Raw genomic sequence first — 27,996 nt, 5'->3', positions numbered from 1 at the left:
AGATGGGGGGGCGGGGGGGGGCGGGGGGGGGAGGATAAGGTGAGCCTTTACAATTTGGAAGTTTCCAGTTCATGGTGCAATGAAGGAGAACACAGTCAGAGCCCAGAGGATTTCTTTCGTTGAGGTGACAGAGATGAGATCAGAAAGAACAAGGTGGCTAGAGTTCAGAGAACAGAATACCAAAAAGTAGAGAGCTGCACTTGAAAATTCTGAAGAATTTTGAAAGACTGTCATAAAGTATTCAGCAGAATACTGATCAATTAATGCATATAAATAAATTACCCAAAGCTGGGGAAAGAACAACCTGAAAAGATTAGAATGCACAAATGTCAAAAGCTCAAACAAGTCTGGGGATCATGCCTGTTCCCACCTGTTCCTACCATCCAGAGCAGAAAAACTCATAATTCATGAGGCACGAGGTATTCAGATGGGCCTTGCTTCACTAGTCTGGGATAATTAGCTTTATGCAAAACACTTCTATGGTCCTGCCTAAAATCTTAAAAGCAAGACTCAAAAAAGATTTAACTCCTTCCAAATAACTGCATCTCATAATAAACATCAAGAAGATATATAATAATACAAAAATATCTAGCACCAAAAGGCAAAAAAATTACCAAAATGTAAAGTTCAAAAGGTAAAATTCATAATGCCTAGCATTCAAAAAACAAAGAAAACAAAACAAAACCAGGCATGCGAGGAAGCAGAAAAATGTGAGGGAAAAAAAATCAATCAATCCAAACTGACCCACAACTTACATAGATGTTGTATTTAGAAGACAAACTCATTTAAAAAGTTACTATAATTGGGGCGCCTGGGTGGCTCAGTTGATCTAAGCGTCTGACTCTTGATTTCAGTTCAGGTCATGATCTCAGGGTGGTGAGACTGAGCCCCACCTCAGGCTCCAGTGGACTCCACACTGGGCGTGAAGCCTGCTTAAGATACTCTCTTCTCCCTCTGCCCCTCCCTCCACCCCACAAGAGCTCTGTCTCTGTCTCTCTCTCTCAAAAAAGTACTATAACTGTGTTCCTTACGTGCAAAAAGCTAGAGAAAAGTCATGTTAAGTAGAGAAATGAGACATTTTTAATTAAGGTGCAAATGATGTCTAGTAATAAAAACCATAATATTTGAAATGAAAAATTCACTGGATGGAATTAACTAGTAAATAGATTAGTGAACTTGAAGACATAACAATAGCAAATATTCTAAATGAAATAAAAATAAAATACATTTTAAAAATAAATAGAGCATTGTTTTGTTCATGCCATTTCCTCTTCTGGGAACACTCTTCCTCCATCCCAACCATCCGGCCATCCTTCAACCAATTAATTCTGAATCTGTCTTCTGGTCTCAGTTCAATTGTCACTTCCTCCTTCATTGGCCTTCTAGAGTAGGTCAAACCCTCTTTAAATCAATTCACAGAACCATGCACTTAGCTTCTACAACACTTATTACAATGTCAACCTCACAAATATTTGGGTCTGTGATTAATGTCTGTCTCTAATTACAAGACAATAAGCTCTGTGAGGGCAGAGAAAACATGTCTATTTTTGTTTACCATGATATCTCCAGCATCTCAAACTATGCTAGTCTTATAGTATCGCTGTACGTTGAACCTTACCTGTATCTGTTACCTCTGGGATTTTGATCTTTTAATTATACCCTCTCTCCCACACCTGCAACCATTCTCCTTCTCTCCTGGCTATATCCTACCTAGCATCCCTTCTTTCTTACTAAATAAACCTTGACTTTTATTATAGGTGACAACATTCTTAGCTGTAAACTTACATTTCCCAGACACCCCTACAGATAGTGGTGGCCATGTGTCAGTTCTGTCCTATGGATGTAAGTGGAAGTTGTTGGGTAAGATTTTTGGGAAAGCTCCGTATAAAGGAGACTAATTCTACTGACAAGATATTTTACCCTCTCCTCTTCCTTATCTTCCTACCTGAAACAGACATGATGGATAAAGTTGTATAAGGCATCCTGCAACCATGAGGCACCTGAAGGATGGGAGCCACATGCTAAAGATGATGAAACAAAAAAAATATATGTATGTGAAGGGCACTGATGAAATCCTGAACTTCATTAGATTTTAGGTAAGATAAAGATATCTCCTAATCATTTTAAACAACTCATTTTCAGATTTGTTACATGAAAAATTTCTCTCTCACAGTCTTTAACAGATTATCTCATTCACTCATGACTCCCTCTATGACTTATAATTACTATGATTTATGACTTATGATCTCTACACACTGTCCCAATTCTCCAAACTATCCCACTAGCATGCACACTATCTCTATTACTCCCATTTCTGCACATCCACTGTCCTACCCTGTACTATCATACACACAATGTCCATACAGTACCGTAACTCTCACTGTCAAATACAACTAGTTCTAATCAACACACACCATTGCCATCACTCAGCCACACCTATAATCACTCAATCCCTACATTATCAGTGTCTCACCACACCCACTATCACACAGTCCACAACCCCACTATAAAACCTTCATCATCTTCCAAAACTTTCCCACATGCTCATGCCATCTCCCTATTATACACTCACAACCAATAACCACATCACTTCTCTTGTCACACGCATACTTTTCCTGTTCCTCACTGACACTTGAAACTGCATTTTCCCATATGCTTTATTCAACCCCACTCAGACACTCATGATAACCACACTCCAAATTATCATAACACTTTTCCACTCCCCCTTAACATACACACTAACCGCATCTATCTGTTCCCCAAAGTAGATACACTTCTCATTTCCCCCAGCCATCACACACACATAAAAACACTAACTCTATCACTTCCACTATGAATCTATCTTCTACCATCACTTAAACTTTCCCCATTCCACCCACTGTCTACATCCTCCTATGACTACTTGAAATACCCATCCACATCCCACTGTCTCATTGTGTCCTTTACCATTATATCTCCCTCCTCACTCTCTCACACAACCATACCACACAAGCACAATTCTCATCTTCCACAGTATGACATACATCGTGTCTATAACTACCAGTATCACATATATTCTGATCTTGTCCGATCACTATCATTCACATTGCCCCCCTTCATTTTCAGTGATTTCAGACCATTCTCCCCCATTATTCACACTGTCCCTAATGTTATGGTTATCACACATACCTTGCTTGTTCATCACTCCCACTATCCCACTGTCACTCAATACTCTCCCCACCTCTGCATCAAACACGTGGCCCAGATCATCCACAATTTTACACATGGTGCCCATCCCCTTAAATCTCATTTTCTTTTCTCCCTTCCCTTCTCCCCATCCATACCTACACACTTTCCCAACATGTGCATACTACATGAACCCAGAGAAATTTCTCAACTGAAGCCTCATTTCAAAGCTCTAGTAAGTAGAGGAAGATATCATGCTCAAAAGATATAATATTTAATGTTCTCACTTGGTAAATAGTTGTGAATGGATTCCTTTTGGTATACTTGCCTTTAAGAAGCATTTCTTCATGTTTTGTTATAGCATTTAGATGAGGTTTTTAATACTTCACTGATGTGTCTTTAATTATGATCTATGCAGTTAAGCTATTTGCACTATAAAGTCTTCCCAAAATACCTTATAGCTTTTCTTGTTACAGCAAAATTGTGATATTTTTGGTCCTAAAGAGACAGACAGCTTCAAGCAAATGGCAATACTGAATATATCACTGAGCTGTGTTAGAGGGAACACTTAATCTTTACTTCTCATATTTCCATGTGGAAGAACTTCAAGTAGACTAGCACTCCTGCTTTTCTGCCCACAGGAGAATGAGTTATAAGACTAGTATGTTTGAGAGACATATGGCTCACACCCTTGCTCTCTGCTTTTTCTCCCAGGGGTCTGTATGCCTATGGAGAACATGCATTCCGACTAGCTCCTTGCCGTGCAATAAGGGGCCTACTTTTGGCCTGGAGTCTCTCGGTTTTTCAGCATTGCTTATAATTGCCTAGGTAAGTCTGCCTAATTCTGGGGCCCACCATTAGGAAGTTTACACTAAAACCACCTTCTCCAGCCATCTTTATCAGTAATGAAGATGATATTTTGATTTCCATCTATTAGAGTCCTAAATTTGTATTTCAATTGGTTCTGAACCTAGGCAGGGAAGACAAAGTGTTATTTATTGGTCTCTTAAAATTCCCACACCATTGAAATCATGAAAATTCTTTACTGGCTTTATTGTTTTAACACAGAAGTTTCTAAGTGAAGTTTGTTTTGATTAGCACTTAAGACAAACACTTGGCAGCAACTAAGAATAGGTGTAAACAAGGAAACTATATGTCTACCACTCCTAAACTCACAATTTCTCTGGATTAGGCAGTCCAAAATCTGAAGGAGTAGAGTTACCATTGTACAATAGGTGCTACTTAATCAGGATGGTGGGGAGCATCAACCAGATCTATCTTCCTTGGCCATACTGTTAAGTCCTAGGAGGGCAAAACCAAAAGAGCTCTGTCATGGGATGTGGTAGCAAAACTTTATATGGAATATTAGAAAGGGGTTTAGCCATTCATCCAGATGTATGGAAGCCTTATTAAAGAAAGATCAATGTGAACCATTTCTTAAAGGGTAAAAAACCATAGGATGCTCTTGTTAACAACAAGTTCTCTAAAAATTTAGATCTAACAGTCATTTTAGTTCTCATTCTTTTTGCTAGTTAGCTTCATGCTAGCTTTTGAGCCCTTGTATACAAACTTAAATACTGTGTTTGTCTGCTCTCAATGAAAGAACACCATTTCAGAGTACAATTTGTGTCCAAGGTGACTAGGCCCAAATACTGAAATTTTCAGTTCTACCCTGGGACAATCAGTGTTGTGAAGAAATACCAGCTGTTCTCTGGAAATACAGCAGTGTGAGGATTAGAATTCATATGTGACTTCTTTTGCATAGGAACACTTTTCATACCTACACATAGTTGGTGTTCTAGAGGTACTGACGCAAATGCACCTTTTCCAATCTACATTGGGGCTAACAAAATGATCATTCATAAAAACAAACATATGGGGGGTGGGGGGGCGGGTTAGCCTGGTGATGGGTATTAAGGAGGGCACGTTCTGCATGGAGCACTGGGTGTTATACGCAAACAGTAAATCATGGAACACTACATCAAAAACTAATGATGTAATGTATGGTGATTAACATAACATAATAAAAAAATAAATAAATGAAAGTGAGCAAGGGAAAAAAAAACGAACATATAAACAAAATTATGTTTCAACAGTAAAAGAAAAATAAAACAAAACTGTTGGATAAGATATGTGACAACCTGACTAAAGAGTACTAAGAACACCTAAGAAAAGTCAGGTATGGCACACACATATCAAAAATTTTCTGGAAGTTCAAAACTTTAAAATGTTCCAATTAAATAATAAAATGAAAAATAATGGGTCACTATGAGCCATGAGTTACTGGACTAGAAAATGAAATGCAAGATTTATACCAAAGCACTGAAATAATAATCATGATAATTACTATTATTATAAAGTAAGAGTCCATGAGGGACAAGATACTTAGGGACCTACCATGTGAATACGGGTGGGTGGATAGGGGAGTTAAAGGAGAAAAAAGACATGGGCAAGAGAGGCCACATTAAATAAATGACAGAAGAATATTTCCCTGAGCTAAAGAAAGGGCTCTCTGAATTCCAAACAAGACTGATTTACCTATCCATTCACCCATTTATGCTTCCATACAGTCATTTAATCAATACATTTAATAAGGATCTATTATGTATCTAGTACTTTTCTAGGCACTTAAGATATATCAGTGAACAATACAGACAAAAATCCCTGCCTTCATGGAGCTTACATTCTAAGACACACTTAGGCATACCGTGATCAAATTTCTGAACTCAAAGAATAAAGAAAGCATCCTACAAGCTTACAGATAGAAAGAAAAAATTACCTACAATAGAAAAAATAAATTAGGGGCACCTGGGTGGCTCAGTTGGTTAAGCGACTGCCTTCGGCTCAGGTCATGATCCTGGAGTCCCAGGATCGAGTCCCGCATAGGGCTCCCTGCTCAGCAAGGAGTCTGCTTCTCCCTCTGACCCTCCCCCCTCTCATGCTCTCTCTCTCTATCTCATTCTCTCTTTTAAATAAATAAAATCTTTAAAAAAAAAAAGAAAAAAGAAATTAGACAGACATAGGACTTTCATCAGTAATACCAAACTTCATGATGTCATTCACTAATTTTCCCAGAAATGGCTTTATTAAATTCTCAGGGAAGGTGAAGTCAGTTTTGACCCAGAACCTGTTTTCTTGGAAGAGTTTAACAAGGGCAATATTACCCATTCCTCATGCAACTAGATTTGTGCTTGCTTTCCAATTTTTTTAAAACTAAACAATATGCTGTTTATAATACCACCTGTAATACATACAGATGATAAAACTATAAGAAAACCAAGAGGATTATTAATACAATAGCCAGGGTACTGCTATCTCTAGGTGGAGGCAGACAGGAGTGCGACCAGAAAAGGGCACATGGGGAGGGTGGGCACTAAGGTACCACTAATGTTCTTTTACTTTTCCTGGCTAGTGGGTTTACTGGTATTACATTATTTATATTATTTTAAATGTAAATAGCAATTCATTCAACAAATAATAAGTGCCTATCATGTATCAGGCATTATTATTATTCAGGCACTAGGGACACAGAAATAAGAAAGATAAAAATCACTGTCCTTATAGAAGTCTCAAATTATAAAAAGAAATAATAAAAATTTCTAGAAGCCTAAGTACAAGAACATACAAAGTGAAGGAGTCTACCAGTTGTCCAGCACAATAGATGCAATATCCACACATCATCATGAAATTTCAGAGTATCAGTGATAAAGTGGAAATTCTAAAAGCTTCCAGAAATCAGGAGTAGAAATAGTCCATACTGAAGCAGAACAAAAGGCCCTAGGAAGGGGATTTCCAGAAAAATTTTTTTTTGGATAATATGACTTACTTGGGAACATGTGGAAAAAAAAAAAAGACATGACCGATCTGATGGAAAGGATAGGAATATATTAAAATATGGAGGTGAAAAGCAATTATTATCTCTGGAGATGACAAAAATGTATAGAAGAGAAATGTAATCACAACTACTTGTCTCTTTAGTGTACACTGTTTGCACAACCACAATATAAACATTATCATTAACCAAAATATATGTTGTAACTATATTAAAAGGATGGAGAAGAAAAGTGGAGAGAAAAAGAGTTTAATCTTTATCTACTGTAAATGGGCAATCAAGAAATAATATATAGGCATATTTTATTTTATTGTACTTTGCTTTATAGAGCTTCATAGACAGTTACATTTTTTAAAAGATTTTATTTATTTATTTGGGATAGAGCAAGTGAGAGTGGGCGAGAAAGAGGGAGAGAGAGAACGGGGAGAGAGGCAGAGGGAGAAGGAGAAGCAGGCTCTCCACTGAGCATGAAGCCCAACGTGGGGCTCCATCCCTGAGATCATGACCTGAGCCAAAGGCAAACACTTAACCTGGTTAACTGAACCACCCAGGCACCCCGGATAGTTACTTTTTTTTTTTTTTTTTTTTTTTTACAAATTGAAGATTTGTGGCAACTCTGCATCGAGCAAATCTATTGGCACCAATTTTCCAACAGCATTTGCTCACCTTGTGTCTCTGTGCTACATTTTGGTAATTCTCACAATATTTCAAATTTTTTTAGTATTATTATATTTGTTATGGTGATCTGTGATCAGAGATTACAACTTGTTGAAAGCTCAGATGATATGATGGTCAGCATTTTTTAGCAATAAAGTATTTTTCAATTAAGTTCTGTACATTGTTTTTTTATTTATTTTTATTTTTATTTTTTAAAGATTTTATTTATTTATTTTGACAGAGAGAGACACAGCGAGAGAGGGAACACAAGCAGGGGGAGTGGGAGAGGGAGAAGCAGGCTCCCCGCTGAGCAGGGAGCCCGATGTGGGGCTCGATCCCAGAACCCTGGGATCATGACCTGAGCCGAAGGCAGACGCTTAACGACTGAGCCACCCAGGCGCCCCCATTGTTTTTTATTTTTATTTTTATTTTTTTTTTAAGACTTTATTTATTTGACAGAGAGACAGCAAGAGAGGGAACACAAGCAGGGGGAGCGGGAGAGGGAGAAGCAGGCTCCCCGTTGAGTAAAGAGCCTGATGCAGGACTTTATCCCAGGACCCTGGGATCATGACCTGAGCCGAAGGCAGATGCTTAACGACTGAGCCACCCAGGCGCCCCTGTATATTGCTTTTTAGACATAATGTTACTGTACACTTAGTGGACTATAGTGTAACATAATTTTTACATGCATTGAGAAACCAAAAAAAAAAAATCGTTTGACTCACTTTATTATAATATTCGCTGTTTTGCAGTTGTCTGGAACTGAACCCACAGTATCTCCAAGCTACGCCAGTATAGCCATATTATTTAGCATTATTGAGATAAAAACCAAAGAAATAGCCAATATGTTTCAAAGCTGGCTACTTCAGGTGTTTGAGCCTGGTGGGTGGGAAAAGGTGAAGATAAACACTACTATTTTTTGTTACTATTTGGTTTTTAAGCCATATATAGGTCTTACTATAATAAATAATATCTATTATGCTATTATATATAATAAAATACAAAATAAAATGTTTTAATTATAAAGGGAGCTGTTTAACTATAAAGGAAAGGGATGTGATAAGAACTGGGATTTAGTGAAATATGGCCAAGAGAACAGATCAAAAGAGGTGGGGAACATGTAAACGTAGAAACTGAAGGGCCCCCAATGTTTGCTTTTTATTCTTTTGCAACTCCTTTGAGGGGGTATTCCAAATTGCTCTTAAATTGTAGCAATCAAAGAGGAGTTTTACACTTGAGAAGTGACTGCCAGGGGACTTGGTAGCCCCAATCTTACAGGTAGAGTGGGACTGGGCATTATGGGTCCAAATTAGTCAGGGACCAAAGAGCCTGGAGACTGAAAATAGGAAAGGGGATATTTATTGTGGGAAGGAAACTCAGACCGCCACAAGAGGGCACAACTAGAATGCAACAGTTCCTCTGGTTCCCCTCCTACCTTTCCTGCAGCTCTTTCTCAGCTTGCTTTGCCCTCCCTTAAAATGCCTGTGTTCCTGGGATTCTGCCCTGCTCTCCCGCCCTCGCCTTTTATTCCCTCACTCCACACACTCCCCTGGAGCAATCTCATTCATACCTTAAAACCACCACCTCAATGCTTAATGACTTCCAAATCTATCTGTAATCTTACTTGCTTAACGGCAGCTGAATAAATTCCTGACTACCTACTGGATAATTCCTCTTGGACAATCTGAAGGTGCTTGAGACTTTGCATGTTCAAAATTGAACTCATCACCCCCCTCCCCGCCAAATCTGCTCCTCATTCTAAGTTCTCCAGCTCATGGAATGGCTTTTTTTTTTCTTAAGGATTTTATTTATTTGAGAGAGAGAGAGCGAACATGGGGGGTAGGGGCAGAGGGAGAAGGAGAAGCAGACTCCCCGATGATCAGGGAGTCCAATGCAGGGCTCTACCCCAGAAACCTGGGATCATGAACTGAGCCGAAGGCAGATGCTTAACTGACTGAGTCACCCAGGAGCCCCTCATGGAATGGCTTTTTCATCTTCTCAACCACCTAAGGCAGAAAGAAAATGGAGGATCGTCCTAGATTTCTTCTTCTCCATTGGCCCTCCGCCCCATATCCAGTCAGTGACTGAGTTCTTAATTTCTCACATGTATGTGTATTCTCATTTCCTTCCCATGCCTTAACTCAGGCTTCAACAGCTCTCCTCTTCTCTAACACCCTCTTCCTGTACCCAGTTCTGTCTTTTCCAGTCTATCCATTTATTATACTCTCATCGACTGGATAGTTCTAAAATGCAAATATGATCCTATTAATTACCTGATTAAAATCTCCAAGTATCTCCCCACTGTTCTTAGTATAGCATTCAAGGCTCTCCCTGATCTAACCACTGTCTCCTTTTCATTACATCCTCTCTCTCTCTCTATGTTCCAACTACACTTAGCTTCTTAAACATACCATAAACATACTGTAAACACAGAGTTATTTCATATGTTGTATCTTTGCGCATACCACCAATGCTTGGAATGACAGATTCTCCTCTATTCCTCAGCCCCAGCAGTTAACACTGGTAACATCTACACACCTTTCAATATTTAACTTAAGCATTAATTTATTTTTGGAACCCTCTCCCACCCACTGAAATTAACTATTTCCTCCTTTGTGTCTCTAATGTACTCTATATGTATTTTTTAATCAAATGTGTAATATTCTGCTGTCTATATTTGTTTACATGTCTCTTCTACTAATATCAACTCCTCTGGGAGCAGAAAAGCATGTCTTATTCACATCTCTACTCAAAATATCACACTGTGATATCCCCTATCACAGTGCCTGGTATAGAGAAGATGCTTAACAATGTTTCTGAATGAGTAAGATTCATCATGAGGATGTAATATACGAGGCCAGTCTGATGCCAATCTCACATCTATGGCAGACGTCAGTAATCAACCCCAATATTGTTCCCCTGCACCTCAGAATCATTCTCAAGACAGCATACTACGAAAACCTATTTCAATCAGTTGGAATTGGTATGAGATATACAATTTATTTCTCTTCCTGGAGCATAGGCTGCCACAATGATGTGCCTCAATAATTATCAGAGTTGATCTAAGAGAATTAACATGGGATTAGGCAGAGTATCTCCTAAACAATCTTTGCAACAGTATGACTACAGCAATGGCACATATAACAAAGGAATGTTGTAGCAAAAATCAGCATTGAGAGGTAAATTCTGTCCATGTGCATCCAGCACTGCCCATTGGAGAGATATCTTGTCATCAAGACAAAACCCATATATTGGCATTCTGATTTATACTTCAGTTTTGTCAATTCATTCAGAAAATATTCATCTCTAAGGATGAGAAATCTGGTAACAAGCGAAGTGCTACACCTGAGAAACCAGGTAACAGGCCTATCACACTTGGAGAAACAATGGATCAACTTATCTCCTTCATTTCTTCTGCATCCAAACCCCCTGGAAAAGTACAGTGAAGACTAAAAACCTCTTTCTCAAATGAAAAACAATCTATTGGAGCATTTATTCCAAATCCCAAAATCTCACTCACACCGATCTTTGAGTGCTAGAACAATGAATATTCCTGTAGCAATTTCAAGTAGCAGTTCCTCTGAATACTGGGTAACAGACAAGCTACCTGTATCTATACCCATCCAAGGAGAAAATCATAGCATATACCCTAGTTTCTCTATTTCTTATGGGCTAGATTCTGTTTATTTTGGCTTATCTAGTTATAATTCCTAAAATGACCTGGCTCTATTCCTAAAGCTCCCAGCACATCTGTCTATCTTCCATTCCTACTCTGTCTTTTTTAGAATTGGACTGCTCTCCCTTACTTCCTGATGATGAAGCTGTCTTAGCTAATCCCAGAGTCTGTGTTCTTTATACTACACCAAATTGCCTAAACCATGAGAAGTGGTTAGGATGGACATTTGAGAATAGAATTTTGTTATTAGTGAAATCTTCCAAGATTAGAGGTAATCCCTATTCAAACGGAGTTACAGGATAAACTCTTTATAACCCTTACTCCATTTTCTGGAGCCCAATGTGGAGTTTCTGGGAGTATCTACCAGATTCCAAAACTGAATTAAGGCTTCCAAAACTCACTGCACTGAAGAGTGAATTCCAATTTCTGGAGTGAATCCCTTAATGATGAATAAAGGCTAACACATCTCTGAAGATTTACACATTGCCATTATAAACCCCTAACAATTAAATTATGTAGGATTCAAATCCTGGCTCTTCCAGTGATAGCTATGTGAGCTTAGAAAAATTCTTCCATCTCCTCTCCTCAGTTTCTTCACATGTAAAACAAGGATAAGAATTCCTATTATCATATGATCATTGCAAGAGTTAAATGATTAAACAAACTACATAAAGTTCTTATACTGCTTGGCACATGGTAGGTGTATACTTATATGGAATAAATGTAAAGTATTTTTTTTTTAAAGATTTTATTTATTTATATGACAGAGAGACAGTGAGAGAGGGAACACAAGCAGGGGGAGTGGGAGAGGGAGAAGCAGGCTTCCCGCATAGCAGGGAGCCTGATGCGGGGCTCGATCCCAGGACTCTGGATCACGACCTGAGCCGAAGGCAGACGCTTAACGACTGAGCCACCCAAATGTAAAGTATTTTAATCAACTTTTATTATGAATCTTTTTTTCATTTCTACCATGATCTGATTTTTCTCACAAAGACCATCCCACATCATTACATTAGTAAGATGCCTGTACTGTCTAATGCTGAGTAAGATTACACTTCAAATTGAAGGCCTTTTCGGGATGCCTGGGTGGCTCAGTCAGTTAACCATCTGCCTTCTGCTCAGGTCATGATTCCAGCGTCCTGGCATCGAGCCCCACATGGGGCTCTCTGCTCAATGGGGATTCTTCTTCTCCCTCTGCCCCTCTCCTGCTCGTGTTCTCATTCTCTCTCTCTCAAATAAATAAATAAAAACTTTTTTAAAAAATTGAAGGCCTGGGCGCCTGGGTGGCTCAGTTGGGTTAAGCGTCTGCCTTCGGCTCAGGTCATGATCCCAGGGTCCTGGGATCGAGTCCCACATCGGGCTCCTTGCTCAACGGGAAGCCTGCTTCTCCCTCTGCCTCTGCGTCTCTCTCTCTCTCTGACTTTCATGAATAAATAAATAAAACATTTAAAATAAATAAATAAATAAAATAAAAAATAAAAAATTGAAGGCCTTTCCACATTCATTGCACCTGAAAGATTCTTCTCCACTATGGACCCACTGATGTCGAATAAGACTAAATTCTGCTGAAAGTGTACTCACATTTTTTTATAAACACAGACAATCCTCCCTTTATGAATCACTTGACGATAGATAAAACTTAGCCTCTAAATGAAGGCTTATTCATTACAGGTATGGCTCATTTTCCACTATAAATTTACAGATGATAAACAAGGATCTCCTTCCATCTCCATTATAAATTTTCTGATGTTCTATAAGGACTGATATCACCAAAATCCCTTTCCCACATTCATTATACACCATAAGGTTTCTTTGCACTGTCAATTCTTTCATGCTTAGTAAGGTTTGAGCTGGATCTGCAAGCCTTCCCAGAGGCAATGCAAACATAGAGTTCTTCTGCCCTATGAACTCTCTTACATTTAAAAAAAAAAAAAAGTCTGGGGGTGCCTGGGTGGCTCAGTCAGTTAAGCCTCTGCCTTCCACTAAGGTCATGATCCCAGGGTCCTGGGATCGAGCCCTGCATCAGGCTCCCTGCTCAACAGACAGCCTCTTTCTCTCTCTCCCTCTGCTGCTCCCCCTGCTTGTTCTCTCCTGCTCCTCTTTCTCTCTGTCAAATAAATAAATAAAATTTTTAAGAACAAAAATTTTTAAAAACATTTAAGTCTGAACTTGTCCTGAAGTCTTTCCCATAGTTAATACATTCATAGGGTTTCTCTCTATGCATTTTCATATGATTGAAAAAGCTTGATTACCCACTGCAATTTCTCTCACAATGGGAAAGCTTTCCTATCCTATGAAATCTCTGGTGTTGAAAGAGAATTAAATTCTGCCTGAAGGCCTCTCCAAGTTTCCATAGCCATATGAATTAATAAATTCTCAGGTGTGAATCCTCAGATGTCAAATAAGTTCAGCATCATGACAAAAATTTCTATATTCCTTACCTTCATAGGGTTTCTCTCTACTATGAGTACTCTGAGGCATCAACCTTGAACACCAACAAAAGGCTTTTAGACATTAATCATACATGTAGGGCTTCTCTCCACTGGAAATTTTCTAGTGTCTCACAAATTCTAAAACTTTGCAGAGTTATGGTCCTATAAACTATACCTCTGTTACCCAATTACACCATCCCTGGGTAATGGACATTAAGGAGGGCAAGTGATGTAATGAGCACTGGGTATTATATAAGACTGATGAATCACTGAACTCTACCTCTGAAACTAATAATACACTATATGTTAGTGAATTGAATTTAACTGGATCTTTTTTTTTTTTTTTTTAGATTTTATTTATTTGCGAGAGAGAGAACGAGAGACAGAGAGCATGAGAGGGAGGAGGGTCAGAGGGAGAAGCAGACTCACTGCTCAGCAGGGAGCCCGATGCGGGACTTGATCCTGGGACTCCAGGATCATGACCTGAGCCGAAGGCAGTGGCTTAACCGACTGAGCCACCCAGGCGCCCAGTGAATTGAATTTAAATAAAAAAATAAACTTAAAAAATAAACCATACCTCTCTGCTCTTTCTCCTAAAGGTTTTCCTCACACAAAAACATCTAGCTGGGGGGGAGGAGCAAGATGGCAGAGGAGTAGGAGACCTAAATTTCGTCTGGTCCCAGGAATTCAGCTAGATAGGGATCATACCATTCTGAACACCTATGAAGTCAAAGGAGATCGAAGAAAAGAATAGCAACAACTTTCTGAACAGAAAAAAGACCACTTTCTGGAAGGTAGGATGTGTGGAGAAGTGAATCCGAGGCGATATTCGGGAGGATAGACGGCGGGGGAGGGGGCCTCCATCAGCCGCTACTGGCAGGTGATAGAGCAGCGGAGCACAAAATCGGAACTTTTAGAAGTCGGCTCTGCTGAGGGACCTCGCTCCAGTGGCTAAGTGGGGGATGGAACCCTCGCAGGGACAGTGTGGTCTCAGGACCCTCGGGGACACAGAAAGACCGGAGGTGCCTGAGTGCGGCAGAGCTCCCAGGTATTGGAGCAGGGAAGCCGGCTGCAGAGGCGGAGCCCAGGCGCGGGCTCTCAGCTCAGGGCTGCCATAAACCGTAATCCGTGGCACAATCAGGCCACTGCTCCTCCAGCAGGGACCCAACAAGTGGGAGACTAGGGGAGACTCCCCTTCCTCCCCCCGGAGTAGCGGCGCGGGAGTGCACCGCAGGGATCTGCTGGGTTTGAAGACTCCACACGGGGTCCTGTGCCAGAGATAGAAACACTTGGTCACAGGCCGCGTGAGGACGGAGTGTGGCCAGAGACCGGGGAGACGGGAGTGATTGACTACTTTTCTCTGGGGGCTCCCTGAGGAGTGGGGCCCCAAGTTCTCGGCTCCTCTGGGCGGAGATTGGGAGGCCGCCATTTTCACTCTCCTCCTCCAAAGCTGTACGGAAAGCTTGCAGGGAACAAAAGCTCCTGAGAGCAAGGAGGAGCAGATTACTTAGCCCAGACCAGCAAGGGCGGGACAATTCCGCCTCCGGCAAAGACATTTGGGAACCATGGCAACAGGCCCCTCCCCCAGAAGATCAGCAAGAACAGCCAGCCAAGACCGAGTTTACCAATCAATGAGAAAGGCAGAACTCCAGCGCTAGGGGAATACAGCACATAGAATCCATGGCTTTTTTCTCCCTGATTCTTTAGTCTTTCAAAGCTAATTTTTTAATTTTCTTTTTTTTCTTTTTCTTTTCCCCTTTGTCAACCAACATCTTATCAATCCCTTTTTCTAAAAAATCTTTTTTATTTTTCATTATTAGAATCATATTCTATCCCTTCATAGTAGTTAACCTTATTTTTGGTGTATATATATAAGTTCTTCTCTCTTTAAAATTTTGGGATACAGTTTCTTCTAACAGACCAAAACATACCCTAAATCTCTAGTGTATGGCTTTGTTCTAGTCTCCTGCCTGATCACATTCTCTCCCTTTTTTTTTTTTAAATCCTCTTCTTTCTTTTTTCAACCAACTTCTTATCTTATTACTTTTATACAATCTTCTATAATTTTCATCTTTATAGTCATATTCCATCCCTTCATCATATTTACACTTATTTTTGTACATATATAAGCTTTTACTTCTTTAAAATTTTGGGAGGCACTTTCTTCTAACAGACCAAAATACGCCCAAGATCTACTGTGTGGCACTGAAATATGCACCACCCTGATCATATTTGATCATATTGAGGTTTTTCTTGTTTGTTTTTTATCTTTTTCTTTTTCTTTTTTTTTCCTTTCTTCTTTCTTTCCCTTTCTTCTCCCCCGGTTTCAGGTCTCTTCTGATTTGTTTAGTGTACATTTTTCTGGGGTCGTTCTTACCCTGTTAGCATTTTGTTCTCTCATTCATCTATTCTCCTCTGGACTAAATGACAAGATGGAAAAACTCTCCTCAAAAAAAAAGAACACGAGGCAGTACCGAATGCCAAGGACTTAATCAATACGGACATTAGTAAGATACTGGACCTACAGTTCAGAATGATGATTATAAAGATACTAGCTGGGCTTGAAAAAAGCATGAAGATACTAGAGAAACCCTTTCTGGAGAAATAAAAGAACTAAAATCTAACCAAGTCGAAATCAAAAAGGCTATTAATGAGGTGCAATAAAAAATGGAGGCTCTAACTGTTAGAATAAATGAGGCAAAAGACAGAATTAGTGATATAGAAGACCAAATGCTGGAGAATGAAGAAGCTGAGAAAAAGAGATAAACAAGTACTGGATCACGAGGGCAGAATTCGAGAGATAAGTGATACCAGAAGACGAAACAATATTAGAATAATTGGGATCCCAGAAGAAGAAGAAAGAGAGAGAGGGGCAGAAGGTATATTGGAGCAAATTATAGCAGAGAACTTCCCTAATTTGGGGAATGAAACAGGCATCAAAATCCAGGAGGCACAAAGAACCCCCCTCAAAATCAATAAAAATAGGTCAACACCCTGACATCTAATAGTAAAATTTACGAGTCTCAGAGACAAAGAGAAAATCCTGAAAGCGGCTCGGGACAAGACATCTGTAACCTACAATGGTAGAAAATTAGATTGGCAACAGACCTATCCACAGAGACCTGGCAGGCCAGAAAGGACTGGCATGATATATTCAGAGGACTAAATGAGAAAAATATGCAGCCAAGAACACTATATCCAGCTAGGCTGTCATAGAAAATAGAAGGACAGAGCAAAAACTTCCAGGACAAACAAAAACCAAAGGAATTTACAAACACGAAACCAGCCCTACAAGAAATACTGAAACGGGTCCTCTAAGCAAGGAGAGAGCCTAAAAGTAACATAAACCGGAAAGGAACACAGACAATATGCAGTAACAGTCACCTTACAGGCAATACAATGGCACTAAATTCATATCTTTCAATAGCTGCCCTGAATGTTAATGGGCTAAATGCCCCAATCAAAAGACACAGGATATCAGACTAGATAAAAAAAACAAGACCCAGTGACATGCTGTCTGCAAGAGACTCATTTTAGAAACAAAGACACCTCCAGATTGAAAGCAATGGGGTGGAAAACCATTTGGCATGCTAATGGAAACCAAAAGAAAGCTGGGGTGGCAATCCTTAGATCAGACAAATTAGATTTTAAACCAAAGACTACAATAAGAGATGAGGAAGGACAATACATCATACTTAAAGGGTCTATCCAACAAGAAGATCTAACAGTTGTAAATATCTATGCCCCTAACATGGGAGCAGCCAATTATATAAGCCAATTAAGAACAAAAGCAAAGAAACACATCAACAACAATACAATAATAGCAGGGGACTTTAACACCCCCCTCACTGAAATGGACAGATCATCTAAGCAAAAGATCAATGAGGAAATAAAGGCTTTAAATGACACACTGGACCTAATGGATTTCACAAATATGTTCAGAACATTCCATCCCAAAGCAACAGAATACACATTCTTCTCTACTGCCCATGGAACATTCTCCAGAATAGATCACATCCTAGGTCACAAATCAGGTCTCAACCGGTACCAAAAGGTTAGGATCATTGCCTGCATACTTTTGGGCCACAATGCTTTGAAACTAGAACTCAATCACAAGAGGAAAGTTGGAAAGAACTCAAATACATGGAGGCTAAAGAGCATCCTAAAGAATGAATGGGTCAACCAGGAAATTAAAGAACAATTTTTAAAATTCATGGAAACAAATGAAAATGAAAATACAACTGTTCAAAATAGTTGGGATGCAGCAACGGTGATCCTAAGAGGAAAGTATATACCAATACAAGCCTTTCTCAAGAAACAAGAAAGGTCTCAAATACACAACCTAACCCTACACCTAAAGGAGCTGGAGAAAGAAGAGCAAATAAAAGCCTAAACCCAGCAGGAGAAGAGAAATAATAAAGATCAAGCAGAAATCAATGAAATAGAAACCAAAAGAACAGTAGAACAGATCAATGAAACTAGGAGCTAGTTCTTTGAAAGAATTAATAAGATTGATAATCCCCTGGCCAGACTCACCAAAACGAAAAGAGAAATGACTCAAATAAATAAAATCATGAATGAAAGAGGAGAGATCACAACCAACACCAAAGAAATACAATTATAAGAACATATTATGAGCAACTATATGACAGCAAATTAGATAATCTGGAAGAAATGGATGCATTCCTAAAGATCTATAAACTACCAAAACTGAACCAGGAAGAAATAGAAAACCTGAACAGACCTATAACCACTAAGGAAATTGAAGCAGTCATCAAAAATCTCCCAATAAACAAGAGCCCAGGGCCAGATGGCTTCCCAGGGGAATTCTACCAAACATTTAAAGAAGAATTAATACCTATTCTTCTGAAACTGTTCCAAAAAAGAGAAATGGAAGGAAAACTTCCAAACTCGTTTTATGAGGCCACCATTACCTTGATCCCCAAACCAGACAAAGACCCCATCAAAAAGGAGAATTACAGACCAATATCCCTGATGAACATGGATGCAAAAATTCTCACCAAAATACTAGCCAATAGGATCCAACAGTACATTAAAAGGATTATTCACAACAACCAGGTGGGATTTATTCCTGGGCTGCAAGGTTGTTTCAATATCCACAAATCAATCAATGTGATACAATACATTAATAAAAGAAAGAACAAGAACCATATGATCCTCTCAATAGATGCAGAAAAAGCATTTGACAAAGTATAGCATCCTTTCTTGATCAAAACTCTTCAGAGTATAGGGATAGAGGGTACATACCTCAATATCATAAAAGCCATCTATGAAAAACCTACAGCGAATATCATTCTCAATGGGGAAAAACTGAGAGCTTTCCCCCTAAGGTCAGGAACACGGCAGGGATGTCCACTATCACTACTGCTATTCAACATAGTACTAGAAGTCCTAGCCACAGCAATCAGACAACAAAAAGAAATAAAAGGCATCTGAATTGGCAAAGAAGAAGTCAAACTCTCACTCTTTGCAGATGATATGATACTTTATGTGGAAAACCCAAAAGACTCCAACCCAAAACTGCTAGAACTCATACAGGAATTCAGTAAAGTGGCAGGATATAAAATCAATGCACAGAAATCAGTGGCATTCCTATACACCAACAACAAGACAGAAGAAAGAGAAATTAAGAGTCAATCCCATTTACAATTGCACCCAAAACCATAAGATACCTAGGAATAAATCTAACCAAAGAGGCAAAGGATCTGTACTCAGAAAACTCTAAAATACTCATGAAAGAAATTGAGGAAGACACAAAGAAATGGAAAAACGTTCCATGCTCATGGAACAAATATTGTGAAGATGTCAATGTTGCCTAGAGCAATCTACACATTTAATGCAATCCGTATCAAAATAACAGCCACTTTTTTCAAAGAAATGGAACATCCACTTTTTTTCAAAGAAATGGAATAATCCTAAAATTTGTATGGAACCAGAAAAGACGTCAAATAGCCAGAGGAATGTTGAAAAAGAAAAGCAAAGCTGGTGGCATCACAATTCCAGACTTCAAGCTCTATTACAAAGCTGTAATCATTGAGACAGTATGGTACTGGCATAAAAACAGACACATAGATCAATGGGACAGAATAGAGAGCCCAGAAATGGACCCTCAACTCTATGGTCAACTCATCTTTGACAAAGCAGGAAAGAATGTCTAATGGAAAAAAACAGTCTCTTCAGCAAATGGTGTTGGGAAAACTGAACAGCCACATGCAGAAGAATGAAGCTGGACCGTTTCCTTACACCACACACAAAAATAGACTCCAAATGGTTGAAAGACCTAAATGTGAGACAGGAGTCCATCAAAATCCTAACGGAGAACACAGGCAGCAACCTCTTTGACCTCAGCCGCAGCAACTTCTTCCTAGAAACATCGCCAAAGGCAAGGGAAGCAAGGGCAAAAATGAACTTTTGGGACTTCGTCAAGATAAAAAGCTTTTGCACAGCAAAGGAAACAGTCAACAAAACCAAAAGACAGCTGACAGAATGGGAGAAGATATTTGCAAATGACATATCAGATAAAGGGCTAGTATCCAAAATCTATAAAGAACTTATGAAACTCAACACCCAAAGAACAAATGATCCAATCAAGAAATGGGCAGAAGACACGAACAGACATTTTTCCAAACAAGACATCCAAATGGCCAATAGACACATAAAAAAGTGCTCAACATCACTCGGCATCAGGGAAATCCCAATCAAAACCTCAATGAGATACCACCTCACACCAGTCAGAATGGGTAAAATTAACAAGTCAGGAAATGACAGATGTCAGCGGGGTTGTGGAGAAAGGGGAACCCTCCTACACTGTTGGTGGTAATGAAAGCTGGTGCAGCCACTCTGGAAAACAGTATGGAGATTCCTCAAAAAGTTGAAAATAGAGCTACCGTATGACCCAGCAATTGCACTACTGGGTATTTACCCCAAAGATAAAAATGTAGGGATCCGAAGGGGTACGTGCACCCCAATGTTTATAGCAGCAATGTCCACAATAGCCAAACTATGGAAAGAGCCAAGATGTCCATCGACAGATGAATGGATAAAGAAGATGTGTATATATATACACAATGGAATATTATGCAGCCGTCAAAAGGAATGAAATCTTGCCATTTGCATCAATGTGGATGGAACTGGAGGGTATTATGCTGAGCGAAATAAGTCAATCAGAGAAAGATATGTATCATATGATCTCACTGATATGAGGAATTCTTAATCTCAGGAAACAAACTGAGGGTTGCTAGAGTGGTGGGGGGTGGGAGGGATGGGGTGGTTGGGTGATAGACAGTGGGGAGGGTATGTGCTATGGTGATTACTGTTTATTGTGTGAGACTGATGAATCACCGATCTGTACTTCTGAAACAAATAATACATTATATGTTAAAAAAATGATGATAGTAGGAAGGGTAAAATGAAGGGGGGGAAATCGAAGGGGGAGAAGAACCATGAGAGACTGTGGACTCTGAGAAACAAACTGAGGGTTCTAGAGGGGAGGGGGGTGGGGGGATGGGTTAGCTTGGTGATGGGCATTAAAGAGGGCATGTACTGAATGCAGCACTGGGTGTTATACGCAAAGAATGAATCATGGGACACTATATCAAAAACTAATGATGTAATGTATGGTGATTAACATAACATAATAAAATTTAAAAAAAAAACATCTAGCTCAGTCTTTCCTCAATGTACTCACAGTCTTTCTCTTCAGTTGGATTATTTTTTGTAAAGGCAGTATTGTGCCCACAAAAGATTTCTGCAGAGAAGGGAGTATGTTAGATCCTTCCCTGCCAAGCTTTCTTGCAGCCTGTGTCATCACATGCCAAGTCTTCTCCACAGAGAGACTATGACGAATTGGCCTTGGATTCTGGATCTCTAACATTCTTAAGATTTTTGACTTTTTCTGAAATTTCCCTCTTTGAAGTAGATACTATTCTTAGTCAAAATTTTATCAACTAAATGATAGACCCAAATACAGAATACAGGCAAAGAACATGAGCAAACCATTCACAAAAAAGAAATGCAAACAGATAATAAATATATGAAACAGTCCACCTAGAAAAAAAGGGAGCATTTTTTCTACCCCTACAGTTGCAACAAGAATAGTAACACTACAATTATTTAGTAAGCATGTACCAAGCACGAACACTACACCAAAATATATTACCTATATTTCACATGGAAACCTTGAGAGATAGGTATTATTATTCAAATTATATAGATGAAGAAACTGATGCCAGAGAGGAGAACTGATTTACCCAATATTTTAGAGTTAATCAGTAAGGGAACTGTCAATTCAAGTGTGTCTGGCTCCAAAGCTCTTGTGTTTTCCACCATGTCAAGGTGCCCTGAGGGCATTCACCAACCAAAATTCCCAAACTATCTTAACACTATCTAACAAAACTATAAATTCTCAAGCTCCTACCTGTCTCATTCTCCTGTCTTCGCTCACCTAAGAGAATTTCTTCCTGGATCCCTTTGTCCTTAGCTCTTTCCAAATTCATCTGGGAATGCATTTTGGTCTTTCAAGGTGGAATATCCTGCAGTTGAAAAGAAAATAAAACTTTGTGGTTAAAGCTGGGGTACTGAGTGTCCCTAAATTCAGTTCTGAAAGGCAGCACACGGTAGGTGGTAGAAGAGGGTCTCTTACTTATTAGGATGTCTCAGAAACAGGCATAGATCTTCTGAAAGAGGCATAATTCCCCAAGAACAAGAGAGGGTGCTGACCTTGAGGGATAAAAACTTGGTAAGAGAAACACAATGCGACATTTACTCTCCTCCTAGAAGAAAGATGTCCCATATTCCAGGAACAAAAAACAAAAGAATCCAAAGGATGCAGTACATTGAACTGGTTAAGCACACAGGCTTCAGGACCGGACAGAGCTGGGCTCAAAACCAGTATTAGTACTTACTTGCTAGGTGACCTTGAGCAAGTATCTTTACTCTTCTGAGCACTGGATGTTTCGTCTATAAAATAAAGAAACCCCACAAGGTAATGAGAAGTTCTGAGCCTAAACCTAATCTCAAAGAAAATGTAGGAGAGTTGTAGGAAATTTTCCTAATTCTGGTAATTGCCCACAGGGTTGTTTTGGCAATCCCTCATGCTGAAAACAAAACAAAATCTTGATGAAAAAGAAATAACATCTACTTAAAAACAATAAAAATACAGGGCAATAAAAATATGGAAACATCAGAGAAACAGGGGGAAAAGGAGAATCTAGAGAAACAGATAAGCAGGGAGGCAATTTCTGCCCAAGGGCATTTGTCCATTCCAAAAAAATTTTAACTTTCATTTTGGTTGTTTTGAAGGCAAAAGAGGCAGATTAAAGTCCAGAACTACACAGAGTAGGAAAACTAATAGGAGACTCTCCCTACAATAAGCAGGGACCCCAAAAGGCTACCCTCTCAGGGGGTTGATGAATCGAAGCAGGTCATTCTGCAGCTCAGGCTGAATTACATGACTTGCCCTCCGGATCCTTGAGCCTTGAATTAGATAAAGAAGCAGAACAGCAAGATCAGCTGATAACAGAAAAGACTTAATCCTGGGGTTAGCAAACATAAACTATAAGGTAATTCTTTTACTACAGATAAAGAAGTAAATAACAAACGAAGGTATTTCCAAGCATCAGGAAACTATCATAATTAAACCTAATCAAACTTTTGGAAGAAAAAAACAGTGCCTCAAATGAAAAACCCAGGGGATTGCATTAATCAACAGATTAAGAAATAATTTATAAAAACTATTAGAGTACAGTACAAGGAGACAAAAAGATGGAAAGTACAGAAAAGAGTATTAAAGACTCAAACTGCTCTCATTCACTAAACAGGTGTCAGGGCCTTGGAAAGTGATCACACTGAATCTTAACAACTACTTTACAAGGCACAAAATATAGAATTTCATTGATAACAAAATTTTTTTCAGCCCTTTCTCCATTTCCACGAGCAAAACTGGGCTCCAAACCTGCTTTTTACTTAAAATTGCTAATGGAATTCCAGAGTCTAACTTTACAAATACAAATCTTCATAATCAACAAAAGGAAACTCAAAGAGAGATGAAGGCTCTGTACTCTCTTCCCTCAAGCTGTGGAGGGGTAGAAACCATCTTGCTTCACACTTATTTCAAATAATCTAAATTTAAAAGATGTTAAATTGAGAATTTTTAACAAGAATGTCAATCTAGTTCTCTTTTACAATATGGAGACTTATGAATAATCATAACTGTTACCAACTAGTTCTATTCTCTGTTAATACAAATCTTTCCTTGGAAGTACTATTTAAAGAAAGACATTTTGTAGGTCTCCCACAACTTTAGAAATTGATGCTTTGTTCTATGAAAATAACCTACAAAAGAAATGTGTAATTCTAACTAGGTATCTTGCTTGTTAACTCATTAACCTGGCGTAGTAGACAGAATAATAGCCTTCCCAAGATGTCCTGCTCCTGTGAATATGTTACTTTACATGGCAAATGGGACTTTGCATAAGTGATCAAGGGTCTTAAGATGAAGAAGTTATCCCGGATTACCCTGGTGGACTCGACGTAATTACAAGAGTCCTTATAAGAAACAGAAGGATCAAAGTCAGAGACGGAGATACAACAATGGAAGTAGAAAGTCAGTCAGAGAAGGTGAAGATGCTATACTGCAGGATCTGTAGAGAGAGAGAAAAGGACCACAAACAAAGGACAGCAGGTAATCTCTAGAAGCTGAAAAAAGCAAGGAAATAATATTCTCCCTGAGAGCCTCTGGAGGGAGCTCAAGCCTGCTAACACCTTGATTTTTAGGAGTGCTGACCTCCGGAATTGTAAGATAATAAATGTGTTTATTATTTATATTTGTCATAATTTATTACAGCAGCAATAGGAAGCTCATACCACCTAGTGATAAAGTTGTAACTGCAATCTCTATATTTGGAAATAGATTAATACTTCTAAAATCATTCTGACAAATTAGAAAGGATCATTGGCACTTTTCTCTTCACCCACAGGCATGGATAAACAAATATAAATCCACAATTCTGCAGGACTCACTCTATAACAAATAATTTGAAAGAATATATTTCTTTTAAATTAACAGTGTCATGATTTCTATTTCACCAGTGAGAAAAATGAAACTCTGAGAAGTAACTTGCCTAAGATCAATAAGCAAAGAGCTAGGATTCAAGTCCCTTCAACTGTCAACAAAGTCCAGTATTTTTCCACTACATCTTGCTGCCCCTCAAACTGCTTGGAGTGTGAAGAGAGGGTAGAGCATTCAAACGCATTCCTCAAATGATCCACTGCCACACAAAAGACCCCATGTTTGTGAGATTCTCTGCCTTCTTTGCTTTAATTCCATGCTCACAGTAAACAAGCTGTTTTCTTAGTTTGATTTCCTAAGTATCCCAATATGGAAATTGACATTCCCTGGAGAGAGGACCTGAGTGTTCTGGTCACTAGAAAGTATGTATTAGGGTAGGATGGGTGTGTTTTTCTTTCTATATCTATGTTAGTCTCAGTACATTAATTTGCATATACTTGTTTATCACCCAGTTTCATTTTAGCATTTCACAAATGCTGACCACCAAATCCGGGACTGCGGTCAATTAACTGAAATATCACTACCCTGCAGGCTCTTTTATTAAGTTCTGTTGGAATTTCTAAGTAAAGGTAATTTCCTTTCTTTGATAACTTCAAAAGTATTTACATATCAAACACCACTATTTAGAGCATGAAGTCTCAGAAATGCTTCAGTGAAAATAGTTTTAGAAAAGAAATTCTATTTTATTTTACATAGAATATCAATATTTGAAGGTACAAGGGCTGAAAGGGGAAAAATTACAATTATTCACAAATTACACTAACAAGCCAAAAACACTTTGTGATAATTCAATGAGCTGTATAGTTATGATTTACATACCTTTAAGCATGTTTTATATAAAGTTTATATAAAAACTCAACAAAACCTATAAACAACAATTGGACCTAGAGAAAGAGGTAAGCAAAGTGAATGGATCTAAAAACAATGCACCAGAATCAAGCACTCCCGTACACCAGTCACAATCAGTTACAAAAATAATTTAAAAATATTAGCAAGGACAACAAAAACTTATCAGGTACACAGAAATATGTCTAACAAAATATGCATGAAACCCTTATGGAGAAAACTATAAAACTTTTTTTCAAAGACATTAAAAATACCTAGACAAAAGGAGAGATGAACCACATTCATTGTTGTAAACATGCAACAAAATCTATAAACCTATAAATAGGAACAAGTTCTAATCAAAATTTCAATGTTTCTTATAGACCATGTTAAGCTTAGCTTAAAATTCATATGGAAAAGTAAAGGGCAAAAAATATATTTTTGAGGAAGAGGAATAAGGAAGGGGTCTTTCTCTACCAAATATTAAGATGCATTACAAAGCTATAGGATTAACAATGTAGGACTAGTATAGGTACAGACAAATAGACCAATGGAACAGAATAGAAAGCCTAAAAGCAGACATTTACATCTATTACCACTTGGTACATGATAGAGACAGCATTATAAATCTGTGGAGAAAGAACAGACTATTCAGTAAATAGTCCTGGAACCACTGATAAATCATTCAAAAAAAAAAATAAGTAAGTTCTCTACATCATACAATACACAAAAATAAATTACAACTGGAAACTAATTGTGAATAAAAGTTTTACAGGGGAATATAGTAGAATACCTTTATGAAATCAAGGTAAGAAAGAATTCTGTAAACAAGATTGAAAAACACATGGCATATATAGAAAATGGTAATAATTTCATGGCATAGTGAGGAAAACAGAAGAGGCTGCTTTTTCATGAGGGCTAAGGTTATCAATATTACATCATAAATTTAACCATTTATGAAACTATTCACTTCTACTTGACCTCTTTTCCCTAGCTCTACTAAACCAGAGTGGCCTCTCAACTGCCCATTTCTTCAGGTACTTTCCAAGCTCAAGACTAGATGGCATACCGCAGCTACGATACGTGGTCTAATGACCACTTACTCTCTGGGCCCCACACTCAGATGATCCTCATCCACTGCCAGATTAACGGCTACTTCTACACAAAATTAAGTTCTCAACCTGGTGCCTTCCAGGAGGCCTTCACTGAGCCTCTAGGATGGGTTAGAGGACCCTCCTCCATGTTTCTATTGACAGTACCACACCCTGGTCTCCCCTCCATCACAGCACTCCCTGTTGCAATGTCTATCTCATCCACCAGACTCAGTAGAAAACACATCTAATTTAACTGTGTCCTCGTTATCCAGCAGAGTCTAGGTCTAGATCACTTTTTTTGCTTGCTTAATTGATTGATTAATTAATGGTGCATCTAACTTTTTTAAGGCTTCCACTCTAACTTTCCCACTGGTATCCTAGCACTTCTGACATTCTTAGACTGTGTATGTTTCCCCTCTCACCTTCTATGACTTCCCTCTTTGTTCACTCACACTTCTTATCTGCCAGGGCCCTGGGAAAATATTTTCCTGATAACCAAGACAAATAGAGGGAATGAAAAGTAACAAGCTACGCCCAATTCCCCCTGAAGCTATCAGTTCACTGTGCTCCTTCCCACCTGGAATCTTTCCTTTGTGACCTCTAGAATCCCCCTCCTTGAAAAATAAGCTTACCTACACCCTTCAGTGATTTTTAGAAAACCCCTCCACCTAGCCACAGATGAGATAGTTTTCTCATAAGCCTGCTGATTCTTCCACACCCTGATCCCAACATCCCCAACTAGTAAACCACAGCAAAATGGTATGCCAAACCTGTGCATAACACACCATTCAAGCAGTATCTGTGAGATGCACATCCTCAGGGGGGTTGCCATGTATTACAGAACAGAGCACAACAGGTAAAAGCTAACAGGGTTAATGTAGTGCCCAACCAATAATAAAGAAGGATGACACGTTTTCTAGAATATCATTGCCTTGCGAATATGTGAGGGGCTCTGGTCAAGGCATTAAACAGCCTGACACAAACAGCAGCCAAAGGATGAAAGGATATCAAGTGAAGAGTTACAACAAATGACATATCTCGAAAATTCAAATTCTCAACATGTATAGAGAAAGCAAAGCTAGTAACAGTAATAAAAAGTAAAGAAAGAGTGAACTAAAACATGAAATAAGCATCTTCTAACTGTAAATATGCTAATATATTTTTTGTGAAATAACTAAAAAATATAATCAGGTCCAAAAGGTACATTAAATACTAATTGTAATTAA

At 38.8% G+C, this 27,996-nt stretch overlaps 1 protein-coding gene across 6 annotated transcripts in view; it reads right to left on the bottom strand.

Moving 5' to 3' along the window:
- The window catches only part of MAGED1 (MAGE family member D1), a 65,631-nt gene that overhangs the window by 23,583 nt on the left and 14,052 nt on the right, over nt 1-27,996 (bottom strand). For 2 of the 6 annotated variants that reach the window (XM_035004932.1, XM_035004906.1), the window contains one exon: nt 22,200-22,314. The exons of 2 other annotated variants lie outside the window; for them this stretch is intronic. In XM_035004932.1, the coding sequence (XP_034860823.1) occupies nt 22,200-22,290 (91 nt within the window). In that variant the 5' untranslated portion in view covers nt 22,291-22,314. Of the gene's footprint in view, nt 1-22,199; nt 22,315-27,996 lie in introns of those variants that run through there. 2 more of the 6 variants (XM_035004940.1, XM_035004912.1) reach the window with 2 other exon arrangements.

Source organism: Mirounga leonina, unplaced genomic scaffold (genome assembly GCF_011800145.1).
Source record: "Mirounga leonina isolate KUSES-001 unplaced genomic scaffold, KU_Mleo_1.0 Mir_101609, whole genome shotgun sequence".
Lineage (NCBI taxonomy): Eukaryota > Metazoa > Chordata > Mammalia > Carnivora > Phocidae > Mirounga > Mirounga leonina.
Note: the sequence above shows the minus strand (reverse complement) of the source record. Positions and strands in the feature narration are given on the sequence as shown.